The sequence below is a fragment of the Bombina bombina genome, chromosome 1 (genome assembly GCF_027579735.1).
Source record: "Bombina bombina isolate aBomBom1 chromosome 1, aBomBom1.pri, whole genome shotgun sequence".
Taxonomy (NCBI): Eukaryota; Metazoa; Chordata; class Amphibia; order Anura; family Bombinatoridae; genus Bombina; species Bombina bombina.
The window spans coordinates 1,380,033,400-1,380,056,137 of NC_069499.1; the positions used below are offsets into that span (position 1 = coordinate 1,380,033,400).

Consider the following 22,738-nt stretch of genomic DNA (forward strand, 5'->3'; position numbering starts at 1 on the left):
TGACCTTGAACCATACCTTGGAAGCTTGGCGTTCTGCCGAGACACCATCAGATCCAACTCCGGCACCCCCCATTTGAGGGTTAATCTGGAGAACACCTCCGGATGGAGAGCCCACTCCCCGGGATGAAATGTCTGTTTGCTCAGGAAATCTGCTTCCCAGTTGTCCACTCCGGGAATGTGGATGGCAGATAGACAATAATTGTGAGCTTCCGCCCACTGAATAATCCGTGCCACCTCATTCATGGCTAAGGAACTCTGAGTTCTTCCCTGGTGGTTGATGTAAGCCACTGAGGTGATGTTGTCCGACTGAAACCTGATAAACCGGGCTAAGGACAATTGAGGCCAAGCCATCAGAGCATTGTAAATCGCTCTCAACTCTAAGATGTTTATGGGGAAAGCAGACTCCTCCCCAATTCCATAGTCCCTGCGCCTTTAACAAGTCTCAGGCTGCTCCCCAGCCTAGCAGGTTGGCGTCCGTGGTCACAATCACCCAGGAAGGTCTCCGGAAGCATGTGCCCTGAGACAGATGGTCCTGAGAAAGCCACCACTGGAGAGAGTCTCTTGTCGACTGGTCTAGATCTATCCTCTGAGACAGATCCGAATGGTCTCCATTCCATTGTCTGAGCATGCATAATTGCAGAGCTCTCAAATGGAATCGAGCAAAGAGAATGATGTCCATGGAAGTGACCATCAGACCAATTATCTCCATACATTGAGCGACTGATGGCCGAACAGTAGACTGAAGAGAGAGGCAAGAGGAGAGAATTTGGGATTTTCTGACCTCCGTCAGAAAATTTTTCATAGATAGGGAATCCATTATGGTCCCTAAGAAAACCACCCTTGTAGCTGGAACAAGGGAACTCTTTTCCAGATTCACTTTCCAACCGTGGGAACGTAGAAAAGACAACAAGATCTCTATATGAGAGTTTGCTTGTTGAAAAGATGAAGCCTGAAACAATATGTCGTCCAGGTACGGCGCCACTGCAATTCCCCAAGACCTGATCACTGCCAAGAGAGCCCCCAGAACCTTTGAGAAAATTCTGGGAGCTGTGGCAAGTCCAAAAAGAAGAGCCTCAAACTGAAAGTGTTTGTCTAAAAAAGGCAAATCTCAGGAATTTGTGATGATCCCTGTGGATGGGAACATGAAGATACGCGTCCTTCAGGTCTATGATTGTCATGAACTGACCCTCTTGGACCAAAGGAAGAATGGAACTAATGGTTTCCATTTTGAAGGATGGAACCCTGAGAAACTTGTTGAGGCACTTTAGGTCTAAAATGGGTCGAAACGTTCCCTCTTTTTTGGGTACCATGAACAGATTTGAATAGAATCCTAGACCCTGTTCCCTTACTGGAACTGGAATAATCACACCCAGGGAGGAAAGGTCCTGAACGCAGGTGGAATCTGCCCCTGGAGGGAAGGTTTTGAATTCTATTTTGTAACCCTGAGATACTATGTCCAAAGCCCAAGGATCTGGGACATCTCGTCTCCATGCTTGACAAAACAGGCAAAGTCTGCCCCCCACTTGATCCGATCCCGGACCGGGGGCTGACCCTTCATGCTGACATAGACTCAGCTGAGGGTTTCTTTGATTGCTTTCCCTTATTCCAAGACTAATTGGGCTTCCAAGAAGACTTGGACAGCTCCTGCTTGGAAGAGGGAGACTTTTGACCTTTGAAGTTACGAAAGGAACGAAAATTACTTTGACGTCTTTCCCTTGTAATAAAGCGCCAGAAGCTAACCAAGATTTTAGCCAATGCAATTGAGATTAATTAGTATGCGCTATAAGAAATGATACTACACACTATTCTAAAAATACAATCCCTGTAACGTATAAAATATGAATTAAAACATAAAGCTCTAGGCTTCGGGATAGAAAAAGTGCGCCGTTAGGCTAAAAGTATCAGACCACCTATTAAAAGATATAGCTGAATTTTAATATAATACAAAATAATACAATCTAAAAAAAGGGACGTCTCCCTATAATTACAAAATAACAAGCTGTGTATTAAAATAAGAATATGCTAAAACAAATACCCATTAGTTTGACAAAAATATCAAGTTCTATATCTTTAGACAGCAAACAGTGTACAGAGGGTATCGCATAAAAATGTATCAGTCTTTGTATAACCGTATGTGACAGAGAAAAATGAAAAGCAGTTCATAAACTTGCAGTGTAAGAAGATATAATAAAGCACAGCAGTCTGAAGTTGTATCAGCCGTATGAATTTAGACAGTTAGATAGGATGACAGTTCTGCTTGACTTATTATGAAAAATCCCAGATCATAATAGTATGCTGTACTTTACCGTGAATACAGGGGATGTTTCTCTGTCAAATCTTGGACCGCAAATGCGACCGCAGCCTCTCTTGGAGAGAATGCTTCACAAACCTTCACATGTGTGGGTCGGCGTCTGACGTCACGCCTTCTCCGTGTGTCTTCCAAATCAGATATTATGACAGCGTGAGGACAAACAGCTGTCCGTAGGGTTTTCGTTAATAGCTGTGTTGCTTCGTGACTTGTATTCTGTGCCCCTCAAAGTATAAGTTGAGCTCAAATTATGAAGTGGGGTATACAAATTCCTCCTCACTCCCAAACCAGCATGTTGAAAATTAACCCGGGTTAAACAGTAAGATAAAGCTGGATAAAGGTTGTTCGTGGTTGAAAGTTACAATGTCACATATACAAGCGACACGTTTCCCCCTCATCTTGATAAAGCCAAAGGGAGGGCAAAACAGGGGCCCACAAGCTCCGTTCGGAGCTTGATAAATGGGCCCCCTAGTCTCAACATACATAATGTGCCTGCCCACTGCCAAAGAAAATCCTGTATAACGGATTTTAAAAATGTTCCCATCTACTGCATATGACATATTCTTCTAAAGTGCAAGTCAGACAAAAGCGCTTACCTGCAGTCTAGCTGTCCGGCAGGAAGACAGCTCACAAGGCGTGAAAGGACACATACTCCTTACAGAGACCTGTAGAAAACGAAAGAACAGAGTAACCAACTCTGGCTTTCTGTACCATGGGCAGCAATGTGTTAGGAAACAAAGCAAGGACTACCTCACAACTTCCTAACTGCTTAAAAGCCACCACTACTCTACTGAAGAAAATGACGTGGACTCAGCTAAACCCAAATCCCTGCTTGCAGGGAAAAGTACCCGAAAAAGGAATTAATTTCTTCAGACACCAAACGTCACCGCCTCCATTGACAGAGGCAAAGAGAATGACTGGGGATTATGGGTAGGGGAGTGACACTTAACAGCTTTGCTTTATATGCTCGTCGGGTAGCACTTGTATTATAAGTTGAAAGTCAATTGTTTTTGCTTGCGCACTAACCCAACGCGCATAATAATCTGCACTTAGAATATTATGTGCAAGATAACGTATTACCCCATAAAAGCGAATAAAGCTACTTGCGTGCAAACCCGATCGCATATTCTCAAGTGCAAACTCAACATGAAAATTTTAATATTTCACATTCCAATGTTCTTTACATACAGTGGGACAAAAAAGTATTTAGTCAGCCACCAATTGTGCAAGTTCTCCCACTTAAGAAGATGAGAGAGGCCTGTAATTTTCATCATAGGTATACCTCAACTATGAGAGACAAAATGTGGAAACAAATCCAGAACAATCACATTGTCTGATTTGGAAAGAATTTATTTGCAAATTATGGTGGAAAATAAGTATTTGGTCACCTACAAACAAGCAAGATTTCTGGCTCACACAGACCTGTATCTTCTTCTTTAAGAGGCTCCTCTGACCTCCACTCATTACCTGTATTAATGGCACCTGTTTGAACTTGTTATCAGTATAAAAGACACCTATCCACAACCTCAAACAGTCACACTCCAAACTCCACTATGGTGAAGACCAAAGAGCTGTCGAAGGACACCAAAAACAAAATTGTAGACCTGCACCAGGCTGGGAAGACTGAATCTGCAATAGGCAACCAGGTTGGTGTGAAGAAATCAACTGTGGAAGCAATAATTAGAAAATGGAAGACATACAAGACCACTGATAATCTCCCTCGATCTGGGGCTCCATGCAAGATCTCACCCCGTGGGGTCAAAATGATCACAAGAACGGTGAGCAAACATCCCAGAACCACACGGGGGGACCTAGTGAATGAGCTGCAGAGATCTGGTACCAACGTAACAAAGGCTACCATCAGTAACACACTACGCCGCCAGGGACTCAGATCCTGCAGTGCCAGACGTGTCCCCCTGCTTAAGCCAGTACATGTCCGGGCCCATCTGAAGTATGCTAGAGAGCATTTGGATGATCCAGAAGTGGATTGGGAGAATGTCATATGGTCAGATGAAACCAAAGTAGAACTGTTTGGTAGAAACACAACTAGTCGTGTTTGGAGGAGAGAGAATGCTGAGTTGCAACCAAAGAACACCATACCTACTGTGAAGCATGGGGGTGGCAACATCATGCTTTGGGGCTGTTTCTCTGCAAAGGGAACAGGACAACTGATCCGTGTACATGAAAGAATGAATGGGGCCATGTATTGTGAGATTTTGAGTGCAAACCTCCTTCTATCAGCAAGGGCATTGAAGATGAAACTTGGCTGGGTCTTTCAGCATGACAATGATCCCAAACACACCGCCTGGGCAATGAAGGAGTGGCTTCGTAAGAAGCATTTCAAGGTCCTGGAGTGGCCTAGCCAGTCTCCAGATCTCAACCCCATAGAAAACCTTTGGAGGGAGTTGAAAGTCCGTGTTGCCCAGCGACAGCCTCAAAACATCACTGCTCTAGAGGAGATCTGCATGCAGGAATGGGCCAACATACCAGCAACAGTGTGTGACAACCTTGTGAAGACTTACAGAAAATGTTTGACCTCTGTCATTGCCAACAAAGGATATATAACAAAGTATTGAGATGAACTTTTGATATTGACCAAATACTTATTTTCCACCATAATTTGCAAATAAACGGCTAGATTTAGAGTTTTGTCGGTAACGACCCGCGTAGCTAACGCTGGCTTTTTTTCCCCTGCACCTTTTAAATACTGCTGGTATTTAGAGTTCACAGAAGGGCTGCGTTAGGCTACAAAAAGGGAGCGTAGAGCATATTTACCGCCACTGCAACTCTCAATACCAGCGGTACTTAAGGACGCGGCCAGCTTCAAAAACGTGCTCGTGCACGATTCCCCCATAGGAAACAATGGGGCAGTTTGAGCTGAAAAAAAACCTAACACCTGCAAAAAAGCAGCGTTCAGCTCCTAACGCAGCCCCATTGTTTCCTATGGGGAAACACTTCCTATGTCTGCACCTAACACCCTAATCTAACGCTCCGTACACCGCCGCAACCTACATTATTTCTATGTACCCCTAATCTGCTGCCCCTAACATCGCCGACCCCTATATTATACTGTATTTATTAACCCCTAATCTGCCCCCTCCAACGTCGCTGCTACCTACCTACAATTATTAACCCCTAATCTGCCGACCGGACCTCACCGCTACTATAATAAAGTTATTAACCCCTAATCCGTCTCACTCCCGCCTCAATAACCCTATAATAGTATTAACCCCTAATCTGCCCTCCCTAACATCACCGACACCTAACTTCAAGTATTAACCCCTAATCTGCCGACCGGACCTCACCGCTACTCTATTAAATTTATTAACCCCTAAAGCTAAGTCTAACCCTAACACTAACACCCCCCTAAGTTAAATATAATTTTTATCTAACTAAATAAATTTACTCTTATTAAATAAATTAATCCTATTTAAAGCTAAATACTTACCTGTAAAATAAACCCTAATATAGCTACAATATAACGAATAATTATATTGGAGCTATTTTAGGATTAATATTTATTTTACAGGCAACTTTGTAATTATTTTAACCAGGTACAATAGCTATTAAATAGTTAATAACTATTTAATAGCTACCTAGTTAAAATAATTACAAAATTACCTGTAAAATAAATCCTAACCTAAGTTACAATTAAACCTAACACTACACTATCAATAAATAAATTAAATAAAATACCTACAATTATCTACACTTAAATAAACTAACTAAAGTACAAAAAATAAAAAAAGAACTAAGTTACAAAAAATAAAAAAATAATTTACAAACATTAGAAATATATTACAACAATTTTAAGCTAATTAAACCTACTCTAAGCCCCCTAATAAAATAACAAAGCCCCCCGAAATAAAAAAATGCCCTACCCTATTCTAAAATACAAATAGAAAAGCTCTTTTACCTTACCAGCCCTTAAAAGGGCCTTTTGCGGGGCATGCCCCAAAGAAAACAGCTCTTTTGCCTGTAAAATAAACATACAATAACCCCCCCAACATTAAAACCCACCACCCACATACCCCTAATCTAACCCAAACCCCCCTTGAATAAACCTAACACTAAGCCCCTGAAGATCTCCCTACCTTATCTTCACCACGCCGGGTATCACCGATCGGTCCAGAGGAGCCTCCGAAGTCTTCATCCAAGCCCAAGCGGGGGCTGAAGACGTCCACCATCGGGCTGAAGAGGTCCATCATCGGGCTGAAGTCTTGATCCAAGCGGGCACTGAAGAAGTCCATCATCGGCCTGAAGTCTTCTATCAAGCGGCATCTTCAATCTTCTTTCTTCCGGATCCATCTTCATCCCGCCGACGCGGAACATCCATCCTGGCCAACGACTTCCCGACGAATGACGGTTCCTTTAAGGGACGTCATCCAAGATGGCGTCCCTCGAATTCCGATTGGCTGATAGGATTCTTGAATCTGATTGGCTGATTCTATCAGCCAATCAGAATTTTCCTACCTTAATTCCGACTGGCTGATAGAATCCTATCAGCCAATCGGAATTCGAGGTACGCCATCTTGGATGACGTCATTTAAAGGAACCGTCATTCGGCGAGTACGCGTCGGTAGAAGAGGATGGATCCGCGTCGGCTGGAAGAAGATGGCTCCGGAAGAAAGAAGATTGAAGATGCCGCTTGATAGAAGACTTCAGGCCGATGATGGACTTCTTCAGCGCCCGCTTGGATCAAGACTTCAGCCCGATGATGGACCTCTTCAGCCCGATGGTGGATGTCTTCAGCCCCCGCTTGGGCTTGGATGAAGACTTCGGAGGCTCCTCTGGACCGATCGGTGATACCCGGCGTGGTGAAGATAAGGTAGGGAGATCTTCAGGGGCTTAGTGTTAGGTTTATTTAAGGGGGGTTTGGGTTAGATTAGGGGTATGTGGGTGGTGGGTTTTAATGTTGGGGGGGTATTGTATGTTTATTTTACAGGCAAAAGAGCTGTTTTCTTTGGGGCATGCCCTGCAAAAGGCCCTTTTAAGGGCTGGTAAGGTAAAAGAGCTTTTCTATTTGTATTTTAGAATAGGGTAGGGCATTTTTTTTATTTTGGGGGGCTTTGTTATTTTATTGGGGGGCTTAGAGTAGGTGTAATTAGCTTAAAATTGTTGTAATATATTTCTAATGTTTGTAAATTATTTTTTTATTTTTTGTAACTTAGTTCTTTTTTTATTTTTTGTACTTTAGTTAGTTTATTTAATTGTAGGTATTTTATTTAATTTATTTATTGATAGTGTAGTGTTAGGTTTAATTGTAGATAATTGTAGGTATTTTTATTTAATTTATTTATTGATAGTGTAGTGTTAGGTTTAATTGTAACTTAGGTTAGGATTTATTTTACAGGTAATTTTGTAATTATTTTAACTAGGTAGCTATTAAATAGTTATTAACTATTTAATAGCTATTGTACCTGGTTAAAATAATTACAAAGTTGCCTGTAAAATAAATATTAATCCTAAAATAGCTAGAATATAATTATTCGTTATATTGTAGCTATATTAGGGTTTATTTGACAGGTAAGTATTTAGCTTTAAATAGGAATAATTTATTTAATAAGAGTTAATTTATTTTGTTAGATAAAAATTATAGTTAACTTAGGGGGGTGTTAGTGTTAGGGTTAGACTTAGCTTTAGGGGTTAATAAATTTAACAGAGTAGCGGTGAGGTCCGGTCGGCAGATTAGGGGTTAATACTTGAAGTTAGGTGTCGGTGATGTTAGGGAGGGCAGATTAGGGGTCAATACTATTTATTATAGGGTTAGTGAGGCGGGAGGGAGGCGGATTAGGGGTTAATAATTGTAGGTAGGTGGTGGCGGCATTGGGGGCGGCAGATTAGGGGTTAATAAATATAATATAGGGGTCGGTGGTGTTAGGGGCAGCAGATTAGGGTACATAAGGATAACGTAGGTGGCGGCGCTGTGCGGTTGGCAGATTAGGGGTTCAAAAAATTTAATAGAGTGGCGGCGATGTGGGGGGGCCTCGGTTTAGGGGTACATAGGTAGTTTATGGGTGTTAGTTTACTGTAGAGCACAGTAGTTAAGAGCTTTATGAACCGGCGTTAGCCCAGAAAGCTCTTAACTCCTGGCTTTTTTCTGCGGCTGGAGTTTTGTCGTTAGATTTCTAACGCTCACTTCAGCCACGACTCTAAATACCGGCGTTAGAAAGATCCCATTGAAAAGATAGGATACGCAATTGGCGTAAGGGGATCTGCGGTATGGAAAAGTCGCGGCTGGAAAGTGAGCGTTAGACCCTTACCTACACGACTCTAAATACCAGCGGTAGCCCAAAACCAGCGTTAGGAGCCTCTAACGCTGGTTTTGACGGCTAACGCAGAACTCTAAATGTAGGCGAAATTCTTTCCAAATCAGACAATGTGATTGCCTGGATTTGTTTCCACATTTTGTCTCTCATAGTTGAGGTATACATATGATGAAAATTACAGGCCTCTCTCATCTTCTTAAGTGGGAGAACTTGCACAATTGGTGGCTGACTAAATACTTTTTTGCCCCACTGTAGAAGGATATGTTCTGTTAATTCTTAAATACATATTTCTATATATATATATATATCTGCTGATATTATTTTGTATATTATATATCTATACATGTTGTGTGTATATATATATATATATATATATATATATATATATATGTATGATTATACATAGGTATAGATATATACAGATATATATATACTGTATAGGAATATCTATTTAATAATAGATAAAACATATTCTGTTAAGTGCAGAACATTGGAAAGTTAAATATTTCCAGTAAAAACACAGTATAAAACTTTATTAAATATGAATATTGCATTAATATGCTTTTACATGTTTTCATCTACTTGACTGCAAAGGGCTCCAATGGACTTCTATATATGTGAACATATGTATTTACTTGTTACAGGGCTTTTTTTCTGCCGGTATGCAATGGTACGCCGTACCGGCACCTCTTCAAAGCATTCACTTTGTTAGATCAATAGGGATTTTTCTTATTGGAGTGTATAGGGGGTGGCGTTGAGTTTGGTATAGTTAGAGACAGCATCTGACACTGCACGCAGATGACAACTGGAGTAACTGGTGAACGGTTGCTAGAAGAACTATTTCATTTATATTGTGCTTTGGGTATGTTTTTTATATATATTATTTTTGACATTCATACTTTGTTAATTTTGGCACCCTCCATTTGAAACACGGCTGCTTTCTGAAGCAGATTGGAAGATCAGTGAGAAGGAGATAGAGCACTGCACTGATCTTCTTCCAATCTGTTTAAGAAAGTTGCTTTAACTCAGCAGTGATTGCAAACACGGAGTGAAGTCTTGAGTGCCAGCAATTAAATTCTGCAGTTTGCGGTTAGACATATGAGACTCTACCCGAACATCTACCTGACATCTCCAATAGAAGCTTCTCATTAAGACTGCAACACTTATCCTGGAAGAGCTGCACTGCCTACTTGATGGCTACCTAGCTGCATTTGAGGCCACACTATGTGGGGAGCTGAAATAGCTGGGGAGCTGATATAGTGGTCGCACCTCAGAGCAATCCACTCTGCTGGAGCCTTCTCCAAAACAACAGGGCGGGGTGGCCCTTCGAGGTCCCAGTGCTCGTCAGCCATCTTGACAGATTCTGAGTTTGCTCCGCTAGAACCTGAGGTGCAGGGCCGGCTCAACCATGGGACAAAATGGGTCCAAGGGACCTCATAACCTCTGGCCTCCCACATCACTACATAAATATATTATCCCATATCCTAACCCTAACGTAACCCTAAGCATAAGTCTAACCCTAACACTAACACCCCCTAACTTAAATATAATTAAAATAAATCTAAATAAACCTTACAATTATTACCTAAATAATTCCTATTTAAAACTAAATACTTACTTACCTGTAAAAAAAAAAACTAAGCAAGCTACAATATTACTGATAGTTATATTGTAGCTATCTTAGCTGTTATTTTTATTTCACAGGTAAGTTTGTATTTATTTTAACTAGGTAGACTAGTTAGTAAAACCTAACCTGCCTTACACTAAAACCTAATGTTACAATAAAATTAAATAAATTAAATTAATCAAATACAATTATCTAAATTTAAAAAAAAAATAAACACTAAATTACACAAAATAAAAAACAAATTATCAACACAAAAAACGAATTACTCCTAATCAAAATAAAAAAGCCCCCCAAAATAATAAAACCCCTAGCCAGCCTACACTAAACTGCCAATAGCCCTTAAAAGGGCCTTTTGCGGGGCATTGCCACAAAGATAACAGCTCTTTTACCTGGCAATAAAAATTACAAACACCCCCCCAACAGTAAAACCCACCACCCACCCAACCAAACCCCCCAAATAAAACTCTATCTAAATAAACCTAAGCTAACCATTGCCCTGAAAAGGGCATATGGATGGGCATCGCCCTTAAAAGGGCATTTAGCTCTTTTACGGTGCCCAAACCATAAGCTAAAAATAAAACCCACCCAATAAACCCTTAAAAAAACTAACCCTAACACTAACCCCCGAAGATCCACTTACAGTTAAGTCCCGCTTGAAGGGTCCATCCAGCCGGCGAAGTCATCATTCATGCGGCAAGAAGTCTTCATCCAGACGTCTATGGGAAAATCGTGCAAGAGCACGTCAAAGCAGCGCTTGTTTTCGGTGTGGTATGGAGCTCAACGCAACCATTTCGCCCTCACAAGCCTGCTATTTTAAAACCTGTAATACCAGCGCTATAGGGAGGTGAAATAACGCTGCTTTTGTGGCGGTCGTTAAAATCCCTATAGGGCTCAAAACTTGTAATCTAGCTGATTGTGAGCACAATATATCAATGTATTATACATCAATAAGTAGACATAGACATTCAGATGCTTAGTTAGCATCTAAAGTGTATTGCACTCTCACAAGAAGATAACCAGCTCTGAAAAGAGCCAAATGCCGCGAGCGGCCACCTTCTTCCGTATTTATTTTCTAATGAGGCATTTAAATGCACATGCCTATCAAAGAATACCGGCACCTTTTCCCCCCCCAAAAAAAGCCCTGCTTGTTTATATGTGTATATATGACTGTAAATACATATATACACATAGATATAAAAACATACACATATATACAGTATATATACATATATATATATATATATATATATATATATACGAACATAATTAGACATGTCTATATACTGTATGTATCTCTGTGTTAACGCCCTTTGTCTGCCTTTTTTTTCTAACACCTGAGACCTCATATCTTTGAGCCCTTATTGCTTTTTTGTGCAATATTTTTTTAAATAATTGTTATCAGATAGTGTTATTATGAGTGTAACTGCACTTTTACATGTATTTTCATGTGTTTCATGTGTGACGCTTTTTTGTTTTGCAAAGCAGTTAACCAGAGCTCTAAAGAAGCGCTATTCAGACAAGCATTAACTTAAAGTGTGCTCAAGCAATCGCGTTTACTTTCAACTTGTCATACGAGAAAAAAACCTGACGAGGGCAAACGCTTGTGATAAACCCCTTTTTGCTTGCGCGTAACTGTTAGCCCTCCACTTGTAATCCGTCCCTAAGTGTTTACATGTAAAATTAAAAAAAATATATAATAACAATAAATGATAATCTGATGCAGAAATTACCATAAGGGAATATAGAAGATTTTAGCTATTTTGGGCACTCTACCATTAGAGCATATGTTGGGCCTGATTTATTCACTCTTATTTTTAAAATAAGCTAATAATGCAAGAGGTCCCTTGCAGAAATCGTTAAGGTAAAATACCATTACACGTTCTGTAACGTGCTTTGATACATTCTGTGCATTTCCAGAATAGAATGTGACTATAATGAGATATAATTAAGTAGTAATGTATACAGATTTAAATGTCTGAATATAAGGCCAACACAACACACAGAAAACCTGGTACTCGCCAGCAGATTCACAGTAATGTTTAAAAGCAAAACTGGGGCAAGTCAGTTACAATTGGCAAAGGATCAAGCCCAGGACTACGCCAAGGTCTCCCCCTTCCTGGGACCCTAAATCAGCACCCACACAATGCATACTTTCAAACAAACCAACTGGGAACCTCCCAGGGTGACACAGGCTTTTGTAATCTCCCCTATGTAAATACAAAACACAGGAATGGACCGCACTCACAGACTGGACTAGGTACACATCCTCAACCACATGTGTACCCAGTTCAGTCTGTGAGTGTGGTCCATTCCTGTGTTTTGAATATAAGGCCAAGATATTCTGAGAAAAAAAGGTCAAAATACAGAGTTTAACGTAATTAAACTTATTCAGAAGAGATACCAGGCTCTGTGTAACATTACACTCATATATACACTTTCTGATTTAAAAATTTATATAAATATTAATAAAAAAGGGCTCTAATGTATACATATATGTCTAAATATGTGTTTATATACATGTGTATATATGTGTATATGAGTGTATACATATGTAAACATATATACAAATATATATATATATACACACACTTTTGAGCCCTTTCCAGTTAAATACCTTGAAACATGCAATATAACTTTTAATCAAACTTACAAAGTTTTTTTTTTGTTTTGTTTTTTTAAAATAGCTTTATTTTCATCAAAATGTTACATTCAAGGTAGAAAATATAGAACCCATTACATAGGTAAAACTCTGTATACGTGTCTATCTCATTACAACTGCTAAATAGATGACATCATCATAAGTGTCAAACGAAAAAAGGAAAAAAAAAAAAAAAGAGGAAGAGAACAAACTGTGACTATATTACTAGTCAAAGTTAAACAAATGATAAAAAGAGAAACATAGTCTGTTACAGATCACCAAACCCTGAGGCAAAGACCACAACCATGGAGTCAACTCGCTTTCGTCTGTGAAGGTTGTAACAGTGAGAGTGACAGCAGCGGACTAGTCATAGGGAAGAGAAGGAATGGGATGGGAAGGGTGTGAATGTTGAAGGTGAGGGAGGGGTAGTCTCTACGTAATGCTTGGGAACATGGTCGCCTGTCGTGTAACTAAGTCATCCCATAAAAATTTAACGTCTGCAAATAGGTTCAATTTTTTCCTCTTAAAGTATCCATATTCTTCAGGAACCAGTATATCTGAGACTCTGCTAACCCATTCCTCCAATGTTGGTGCATATTGTGTTTTCCAATGTCTAGCTATGAGTATTTTAGCTCCATTAATTCCCATTTGTAGCAATTTAAGTCTCAATTGGCAGGGGAATGGTGGGAGAACATTTAGTAGTGCCATACTAGGAGTCAGTTCGAATTCGCCCGTCATTAACTGTCGATAAAAAGCTTCTATCTTGCGCCATAGAGGCCTAATTTTCCCACAATCCCACCACATGTGGAGATAATGCCCTTTTGCAGCACACCCCCTCCCTCGGGATAAATTGAATGAATAAGAGAGGGGGTAAGGTACCACCTCATCACAACCTTGAAGTTAAGTTCAAGAAGTTGAGGGGATCCTGTGGATTTCTTAGTGTTACGGAAAATCTTGGACCAATCTTCCCTGCTCAATACAACACCCAGTTCCTCATGCCATCTTGCTGCATATGGGGGGAGTGTATGTGCGTGATCTGACTGGAGAAGTCGTCGTGATAGGGATAGCGTGTGTCGCAAGATATCTTTACTTGTACACAGGTTTTCAAATGGAGTCAGCTCCCTAAGGTAATCTGTTTGTTATGGGGATGTGCATATAAAGTGAACTAGTTGGGAATATTTCAGCCAATTGGAATATCCATCTGCCACTAATGTCAATTCCTCTCTGTCTATCAGTCTCCCTGCTCGTGTGAATTCTTTTAGTGGTAATGTATAACCCCACTCCGCTGATCTCTGAAGGCCACTATCTAGTCCCCCTGTCATCTCGGCGTTCATGGGGATGGGGAAAAGAGGTGATCGGGTTCCAGTGATGTGTGTTTGCTTGATAGTTTCCCAAGTGTCAAATACGTGTTTATGTATCGCTAGCTTGTTGCATTGGGGTGGTCGGAGGGCCCTCGGTACCCAGCATAATGCGCCCACTGACGGGACTAAGAATGTGCAAATCCTGCGACACCCACGCCTTTGTGTCACCTGCCCTGTGCCAATCTAGCAGTCTCTGCAAAGTTATTGCATTGTAGTATGTTGTTATGTCAGGTAGACCTAGCCCCCCATTTATTGTTGCCCTGTACATAGTATCCTTATTGATCCTAGGTTTACTCTTCCTCCATATGAATGAATTAATTTGTCTTTGGAGTTGTGATAAGTACCATTTCGGGAGAGGTATAGGGGCAGCCTGGAGTATATACAGTATCCTGGGTAGTGTAGTCATTTTAATGCATTGGGTACGCCCCCACCAGGATAACATAATTTATGCTTACCTGATAAATGTATTTCTCTTGTAGTGTATCCAGTCCACGGATCATCCATTACTTATGGGATATATTCTCCTTCCCAACAGGAAGTTGCAAGAGTCCACCCACAGCAAAGCTGCTATATAGCTCCTCCCCTAACTGCCATTACCAGTCATTCGACCGAAAACATGCAGAGAAAGGAAAACCATAGGGTGCAGTGGTGACTGTAGTTTAATGGAAAAATTACCTGCCTTAAAGTGACAGGGCGGGCCGTGGACTGGATACACTACAAGAGAAATAAATTTATCAGGTAAGCATAAATTATGTTTTCTCTTGTTAAGTGTATCCAGTCCACGGATCATCCATTACTTATGGGATACCAATACCAAAGCTAAAGTACACGGATGATGGGAGGGACAAGGCAGGTACTTAAACGGAAGTTACCACTGCCTGTAAAAAACCCTTTCTCCCAAAAATAGCCTCCGAAGAAGCAAGGTATCAAATTTGTTAAATTTGAAAAAGTATGAAACGCAGACCAAGACTCCGTCTTGTAATCTGTTCAACAGAAGCCACATTTAAAAAAGGCCCAAGTGAAAACCACAGCTCTAGTAGAATGAGCTGTAATCCCTTCAGGAGGCTGCTGTCCAGCAGTCTCATAAGCTAAATGAATTATGCTTTTTAACCAAAAAGACAGAGAGGTTGCTGAAGTCCTTTGACCTCTCCTCTGTCCAGAATAGACAACAAACAAGGTGAATGTTTGATGAAAATCTGTAGTAGCTTGTAAGTAAAACTTTAAAACACGAACCACGTCCAAATTGTGTAATAGACGTTCCTTCTTTGAAGAAGGATTAGGATACAAGAATGGAACAACAATCTCTTGAGTGATATTCTTGTTAGATACCACCTTAGGTAAAAACCCAGGTTGGTACACAGGACTACCTTATAACTGTTTCTATGCAAAATTTAAGCCAGCCATGTGGAAAAATTAGGCCCCAATAAGTTTTATCACCAAACATATGTTAAAAAACGATTAAACATGCCAGCAAACGTTTTAAAACACATTCTTATAAGAGTATGTATGTCTATTAATAAGCCTGATCCAGTCGCTATCACTGCATTTAAGGCTTTACTTACATTACTTCGGTATCAGCAGTATTTTCTTAGTCAATTCCATTCCTTAGAAAAATATATTACTGCACATACCTTAGCATATATCTCTATCAATCAGCCTGGTACCAGTCGCTTTCACTGCATTTAAAGGCTGTACTTACATTACTTCGGTATCAGCAGTATTTTCTTAGTCAATTCCATTCCTTAGAAAAATATTTTACTGCACATACCTTATTTGCAGGAAAACCTGCACGCCATTCCCCCTCTGAAGTACCTTACTCCTCAGAATGTGTGAGAACAGCAACTGGATCTTAGTTACGTCTGCTAAGATCATAGAAAAAACGCAGGCAGATTCTTCTTCCAAATACTGCCTGAGATAAACAGCACACTCCGGTGCCATTTAAAAATAACAAACTTTTGATTGAAGAAATAAACTAAGTATAAAAAACCACAGACTCTCACGACCTCCTATCTATGTTGAGACTTGCAAGAGAATGACTGGTAATGGCAGTTAGGGGAGGAGCTATATAGCAGCTTTGCTGTGGGTGGACTCTTGCAACTTCCTGTTGGGAAGGAGAATATATCCCATAAGTAATGGATGATCCGTGGACTGGATACACTTAACAAGAGAAATAGGTTTTAAGGCCCATGTGTGGAGGTCATGTCTTGTTTTTGTTAAAAGTTTAGAGTAGTTCTCAGTAAATAGCTGTGGGAGAGTAGGGGATAAGTGGGTCCCTAGGTATTTAATTGACTTATTTCTAGGGATTATTGGGCATATATTTGAAATAGCCAGGAAATCTGATTGGGTCAACGAGACGTTTAAGATCTCCAACTTCTGGGCATTTACCAAGAAATTCGAGAATTGGCCAAAGGTATTTATTTCATTTAGGATTATGGGTATAGTGTGGAGTGGGTCTGTGACCGTAAAGAGTACGTCATCAGCATATAACGCAATTTTGAAGTCATGTGGGCCTATCCTAATACCTCTTACTTCCTGATTTTGTCTAATGTGTTCCGCGAAAACCTCCATGGAAAGTATAAAGAGTATTGGGGACAACGGCATCCCTGACATGTACCTTTCTGTATCTTGAAATGACTGGACAACATCCCATTAGCCCTAACCTTTGCAGAAGGGTTTGTATACAGACTAAAAATGCGTGTGGTCATAAGTGGGCCAAACCCCATTGCTTTTAATGTTTCCCCTAAGAATACCCAACTGATCCGATCGAATGCCTTCTCCGTGTCGGTGGTCAGGAGGGCAGCTGGAATCTTATTGTGTTTGGCGTAGGAAATGAGTGTTATCGCTCTAATGGTGTTGTCCCGTGCCTCCCTCCCAGGGACAAACCCCACATGATCAGTATGTATTAAGGTCTGCAGTACAGCATTTATTCTTCTTGCCAAGATTTTTCCCAAGATCTTAATATCCGTATTCAATAGGGATATTGGTCTGTAACTACTAGGGTCTGAAAGATTTTTTTGGGGTTTGGGTATAACCGAGATGTGTCAGCATATCTTGGGAAAGTGTACCTCCGTCTTCTAATGTGTGGAATAGTTTTAAGTAAGTGCGGGGCCAGTATGTTTTTGTAGGATTTATAATATGCATTAGTGAAACCATCCGGTCCTGGGCTTTTACCAGATGGGAGGTCCTTTATTGCTGTCATAATCTCTACTAAACTGATAGGGTTTTCCAGTGTGGCTCGCTGTTCCGGTTGTAGCATGGGGAGGTTAGCCCTGTTAATGTATTTTCGCATTCGTGTTAGATGTTCGGGGGCCTCATTTAACTCTAAGTTATATAATTTGGAGTAATAGTCCCTAAAATGGTTGGCAATTGCTTCACTATCTACGATGTCTAGGTTGTCTGGGGTTGTTAATTTATGTATCTGTGATTTTATGGTTTGAGCTTTCAACGCCCTGGCTAACAATGGGCCGGCTCTATTACCTTCGAAAAAATAAAGTTTCCTAAGGTTAAGTGCCCGTCTTTGTGCCTCCTTCGTTAAGATCTTATTAAGTTCTTGTCTGGCCTCAGTTACTCGTTGAAGGAGTGTGTTGTCTTTCGGGGAGTTTTTGTGTGTCAATTCCAGGTGGTTCAGCTGTGCAGTCAATGTGTCTACGGTCTGATTATATAACTTCTTTCTGTGAGCTGTATATTTAATGCATTCTCCTCTAATTACTGCCTTATGGGCCTCCCAGACCGTAAGTGGCGAAGTGTTTGGAGTCGCATTTATAAGGAAATATTCTTTTATGGATTTCGCTAACTCTTCAGTTATGTGTGGTTGGTGTAACAAGGAATCATCCATCCTCCAGATAAATGGTGTAATGGGGTGGTTTGGCCATTGCAATTGTGTGCATATCAGTGAATGGTCCGACCAGGAAGTTGGTTGGATGTCCGAGTCCCTTATTAGGGAGAGGTGGTTTCTGTCTAATAGAATATAGTCTATCCTAGTGTAGACTGACCAAGGGTGTGAAAAAAAGTGTAATTTCGCTGAGTCGGTGTCTTATCCTCCAGGTGTCAAGTAGGCCTAAGTGTGTTAAACACTTGAACACGGTATTAGGAGGTCTTGTTTGAGCGGTAGGCCTGCTAGAGAAAGCATCCAAGGCGGGGTCAAGTGTAACATTAAGATCACCTCCCAGTATGAGTGTACCGATTTTGTGTTCAGATACCAGTTTGTAAAGATTGGAAGAATTGCGCCTTCCTGCTATTGGGGGCATACATATTAACTAGGGTCACCGGTCTATGGAACAACAGCCCTGTTAAAATTAATATTCTGCCCTCAGTGTCTGTCACTCTTTTCAAGAGTTGGAATTGAATGTTTTTATGTAGTAACGTGCAAACCCCATTTTTTGTAACCTTGTCTGAGCTGTAGTACCCTGTTGTGTATTCTTTGGAATAGAATTTAGGCTCCGCTTCCCTCACAAAGTGGGTTTCCTGCAAGAAAATGATTGAATTCTTGTGACTAGCTAAGCTGCGTAGAGCAATCGCTCTCTTTGTGGGCGAGTTGAGGCCTTTGTATTCTGTGATATAATATTCACTAAGGGGGTGGCCATTTGTGTGTGCGGTTAATTAAAATGTTATGTAGTCTTACCCTCCGTTGTCCTGTCAGCGGTCGGAGTCGGGGTCTCCTACAAGAGGGGAGAGAACAAGTGCAGTAGAGAACAATAAAGAGATAATCTGGCTTCGGCCTTCCAGGGTTGGTGGTTATAGGTATAGCAAAAAAGACAGTGGTTTCTGTGCTGCTGATTTCAGCAGTAATGCACCAAATTTACTAAGTTTTAATGTGTTTTTAATTGAATGATTTTACATTCCAATGTTCTTCACTTAGAAGAAAAGATATATAATTTACCAAAAAATATTCACATATATATATCTATTTAAAAATTATAAAAACAATCACCTAGATTACGAGTTTTGCGTTAGAGGCTATGCGGTGCTAACGAGCAGTTTATGCTCACCGCTCACTTACAGACAGCGCTGGTATTACGGGTTTATACAAACCTGGCATTAACCGCAAAAAAGTGATCGTAGAGCAAAATTTTGCTCAACATCTCACCTCAATACCAGCGCTGCTTACGTTAGCGGTGAGCTGAAAAAAAAGCTGCAAAAAAGCAGCGTTTAGCTCCTAACGTAGCCCCATTGATTCCTTTGGGGAAAATACATTTATGTCTACACCTAACACCCTAACATGAACCCCGAGTCTAAACACCCCTAATCTTACACTTATTAACCCCTAATCTGACGCTCCCGACATCGCCGACACCTACATTATATTGATTAACCCCTAATCTGCCGCTCCGGACACCGCCGCCACCTACATTATACTTATGAACCCCTAATCTGCTGTCCCCAACATCGCTGACACCTACATTATATTTATTAACCCCTAATCTGCCGCCCCCAATGTCCCCGCAACCTACCTACACTTATTAACCCCTAATCTTCCGCCCCCAACATCACTGCCACTATATTAGTTATTAACCCCTAAATCTAAGTCTAACCCTAACACCCCCTAACTTAAATATAATTTAAATAAATCTAAATAAAATTACTATTATTACCTAAATAATTCCTATTTAAAACTAAATACTTACCTATAAAATAAACCCTAAGCTAGCTACAATATAACTATTACATTGTAGCTAGCTTAGGGTTTATTTTTATTTTACAGGCAAGTTTGTATTTATTTTAACTAGGTAGAATAGTTATTAAATAGTTATTAACTATTTAAAAACTACCTAGTTAAAATAAAGACAAATTTACCTGTAAAATAAAACCTAACCTAAGTTACAATTACACCTAACACTACATTATAATTAAATTAATTCCCTAAATTAAATACAATTAAATAAAATTATCTAAAGTACAAAAAAACCCAAACACTAAATTACAGAAAATAATAAACAAATTACAAGATTTTTAAACTAATTACACCTAATCTAATCCCCCTAACAAAATATAAAAGCCCCCCCAAAATAAAAAAAGCCCTACCCTACACTAAATTACAAATAGCCCTTAAAAGAGCCTTTTGCGGGGCATTGCCCCAAAGTAATCAGCTCTTTTACCTGTAAAAAAAAGTACAAATCCCCCCCAACATTAAAACCCACCACCCACACAACCAACCCTACTCTAAAACCGACCCAATACCCCCTTAAAAAAAGCTAACACTAATAATAATACCGGCGCTATGCAAGTCCCATTGAAAATATAGGATACGCAATTGATGTAAGTGGATTTGCGGTATTTCCAAGTCTGGCCAAAAAAGTGAGCGGTAAACCTGTACCTGCAAGACTCGTAATACCAGCGGGCGTTAAAAAGCAGCGTTGGGACCGGCCAACGCTGCTTTTTAAGCCTAACGCCAAACTCGTAATCTAGCGGAATGTATTCCATGTGAAGAACAATGGAATGTAAAATATTCATAACTACCTTTGGGTTTAGCTCTGCTGGTCTAATGTGGTGTCAGGTTAGAGAGTTCTCAATAACAAAAAAAAAGTTTAAACAGAGCGCCCCATTGAAGTCTATGATATCCGAATTTCTGTAGTTAGAGTGCTGAATCTTTCGCTTGTGCACTAACCTTTCACTTTCAATTTGTAATACGCTTGCTAACTCGCTTGTGTGTGAGTGAAAAAAGTATTTAGCGTGCCACTTGTAATCTGGCCCTAAGCATTTAAAGGGAATTAAACACTATGGGCCAGATTAAGAGTGGGGCGCTAAATTGCACTTATGCGAGCGCGATATTTGCCCTACACTCGTAACACCAGCACACGCAATAGTAAGCTGGTATTTAAAGTGCGGCGCAACCTCGCATTCGCATTTCTAGGAAGCTATGTGCTCAATAGAGCGCACTTTCAGAGGCTTCAATGGGAGTCTTGTTCTCATGCTGTAAGACACGGCATGCGAAATAGCACAGCAAAGGGGGTAAGTTGTGCAGCGATGGGCAGTAAATGTAAATATATATATTTATGTGTAAATATGTGTATAAACACATATTAAAACATAAATATATATAAGCATATTACATATATATTTACAGGTAACACACATTTCTAATAGACTGCAATGTAAAGGCACTTTTCAGTGCCGTTTTTTTTTACACCCCACACTCGCCATATTTAGCCCCATAAAACTGTTTCATGCAGTTATTTTTTTTTAAATTACCAATTGGGGCACTTTTTTCTGACCTCTGGTTAATTTTCCAAGCTTGCGGTAGCAATAACCAGCCACTTGTAATGGCTGGTTATTTATTGTGCGCCTGCAAATGGGCAATAAATTAGCACTCCACTTGTAATCTGGCCCTAAATACATTTTACAAGCATAATGTTTGTTATTCCCCTCTTCCCTCTATATGTGCTGCCATGTTGAACTATAACTTTCATTGCATTTGAATGTAGGAATTATATTAGTATTTATTTTAGTAGTCTTTAAACAGGAAAACAATTTAATCTCCAGCTTCTTTTCATTGTGTGAGAAGCTTCAAGATGGCGGTGTTCAGTATAAAGCTGTAGAGCTTGACCAACTGGCACCAGCGAGGTTTGAAAGAAGAAAACAGGCTTGACAAGAGCTGTAGGCACAGGAAGAAAACTGCATGGTGAGAAGTAACCATACTATTGTAGTTGTGCCCTTTAAACAACTTGTTTATAGAACTTGCACAAACAAAAAGTAGACACCTTTATTTAAAGTCTATATCATACACAGCTCAATAAGCATATCTGATATTATTTACAGTACTACCTATGAGGTGCTACTTCCTTCACAACCTGTGGACTTAGCCACAAAAAATAACACTTAGCACTTCACTAACAGTAACCCCTCCAGTAGATATTAATACTATAAAGAGAACATCTACTAAAATAACATTGTGATATCATTATAATAGTTTCTCTTATGAGGAAAGAAAATAGAAGCAGCTGGAGTACTTTTTTTTCATGCAAATGGTTGAACACTAGAATAAGAACAGCTGGTGCCAACTAGGGTTCCAGAAAAGCTGATCATGTGGTAAACCAGGGTGGTAATCTCAGATATATTACTTACATAGTTTTTTCTGCTAATTGACTCTCATAAAAGTATTGCTGTACCCTGAGGCATACTCACTGGCTGTCATTGTTCTCTAAGTGAACCCTTTGGCACTGTTGGTTCTTCACATCCCAGGCACAATAAGGATCTCTGGCCAAAATGCAGTCAAAACAGTTGCTGTATGTGCTGCAGTTGGCAAGGGGGAACTGATGGATTCCAGTAGAACTTCCAACATAGAGAATTTCCTACCATAGACAAAATAAAATATATGGCATAAAGCATACACTCAATTTGAAAAAGTGTTTGTTCCTCTAAATTTTTATTTTATTAGTAAAGCAACCCATTAAAAAAAATTGTAAAAATTTTCAGCTAACATTAGAAGCAAATGTCGGCCGGTTGCTGTGCTTCTTTCTGACTTTTAATCTAGGCTATTATTATTATTATACTTTATTTATCGGTACAAATGATATAAGTAAAACAATGATACAATAC

The 22,738-nt window shown here is 40.0% G+C and overlaps 1 protein-coding gene across 3 annotated transcripts in view; it reads right to left on the bottom strand.

Annotated features, from left to right (window-relative positions):
- The window catches only part of SEMA4A (semaphorin 4A), a 339,742-nt gene that overhangs the window by 44,899 nt on the left and 272,105 nt on the right, over nt 1–22,738 (bottom strand). For all 3 annotated transcript variants that reach the window (XM_053704470.1, XM_053704471.1, XM_053704469.1), the window contains exon 13: nt 22,325–22,491. In XM_053704470.1, the coding sequence (XP_053560445.1) occupies nt 22,325–22,491 (167 nt within the window). The remainder of the gene's footprint in view (nt 1–22,324; nt 22,492–22,738) is intronic.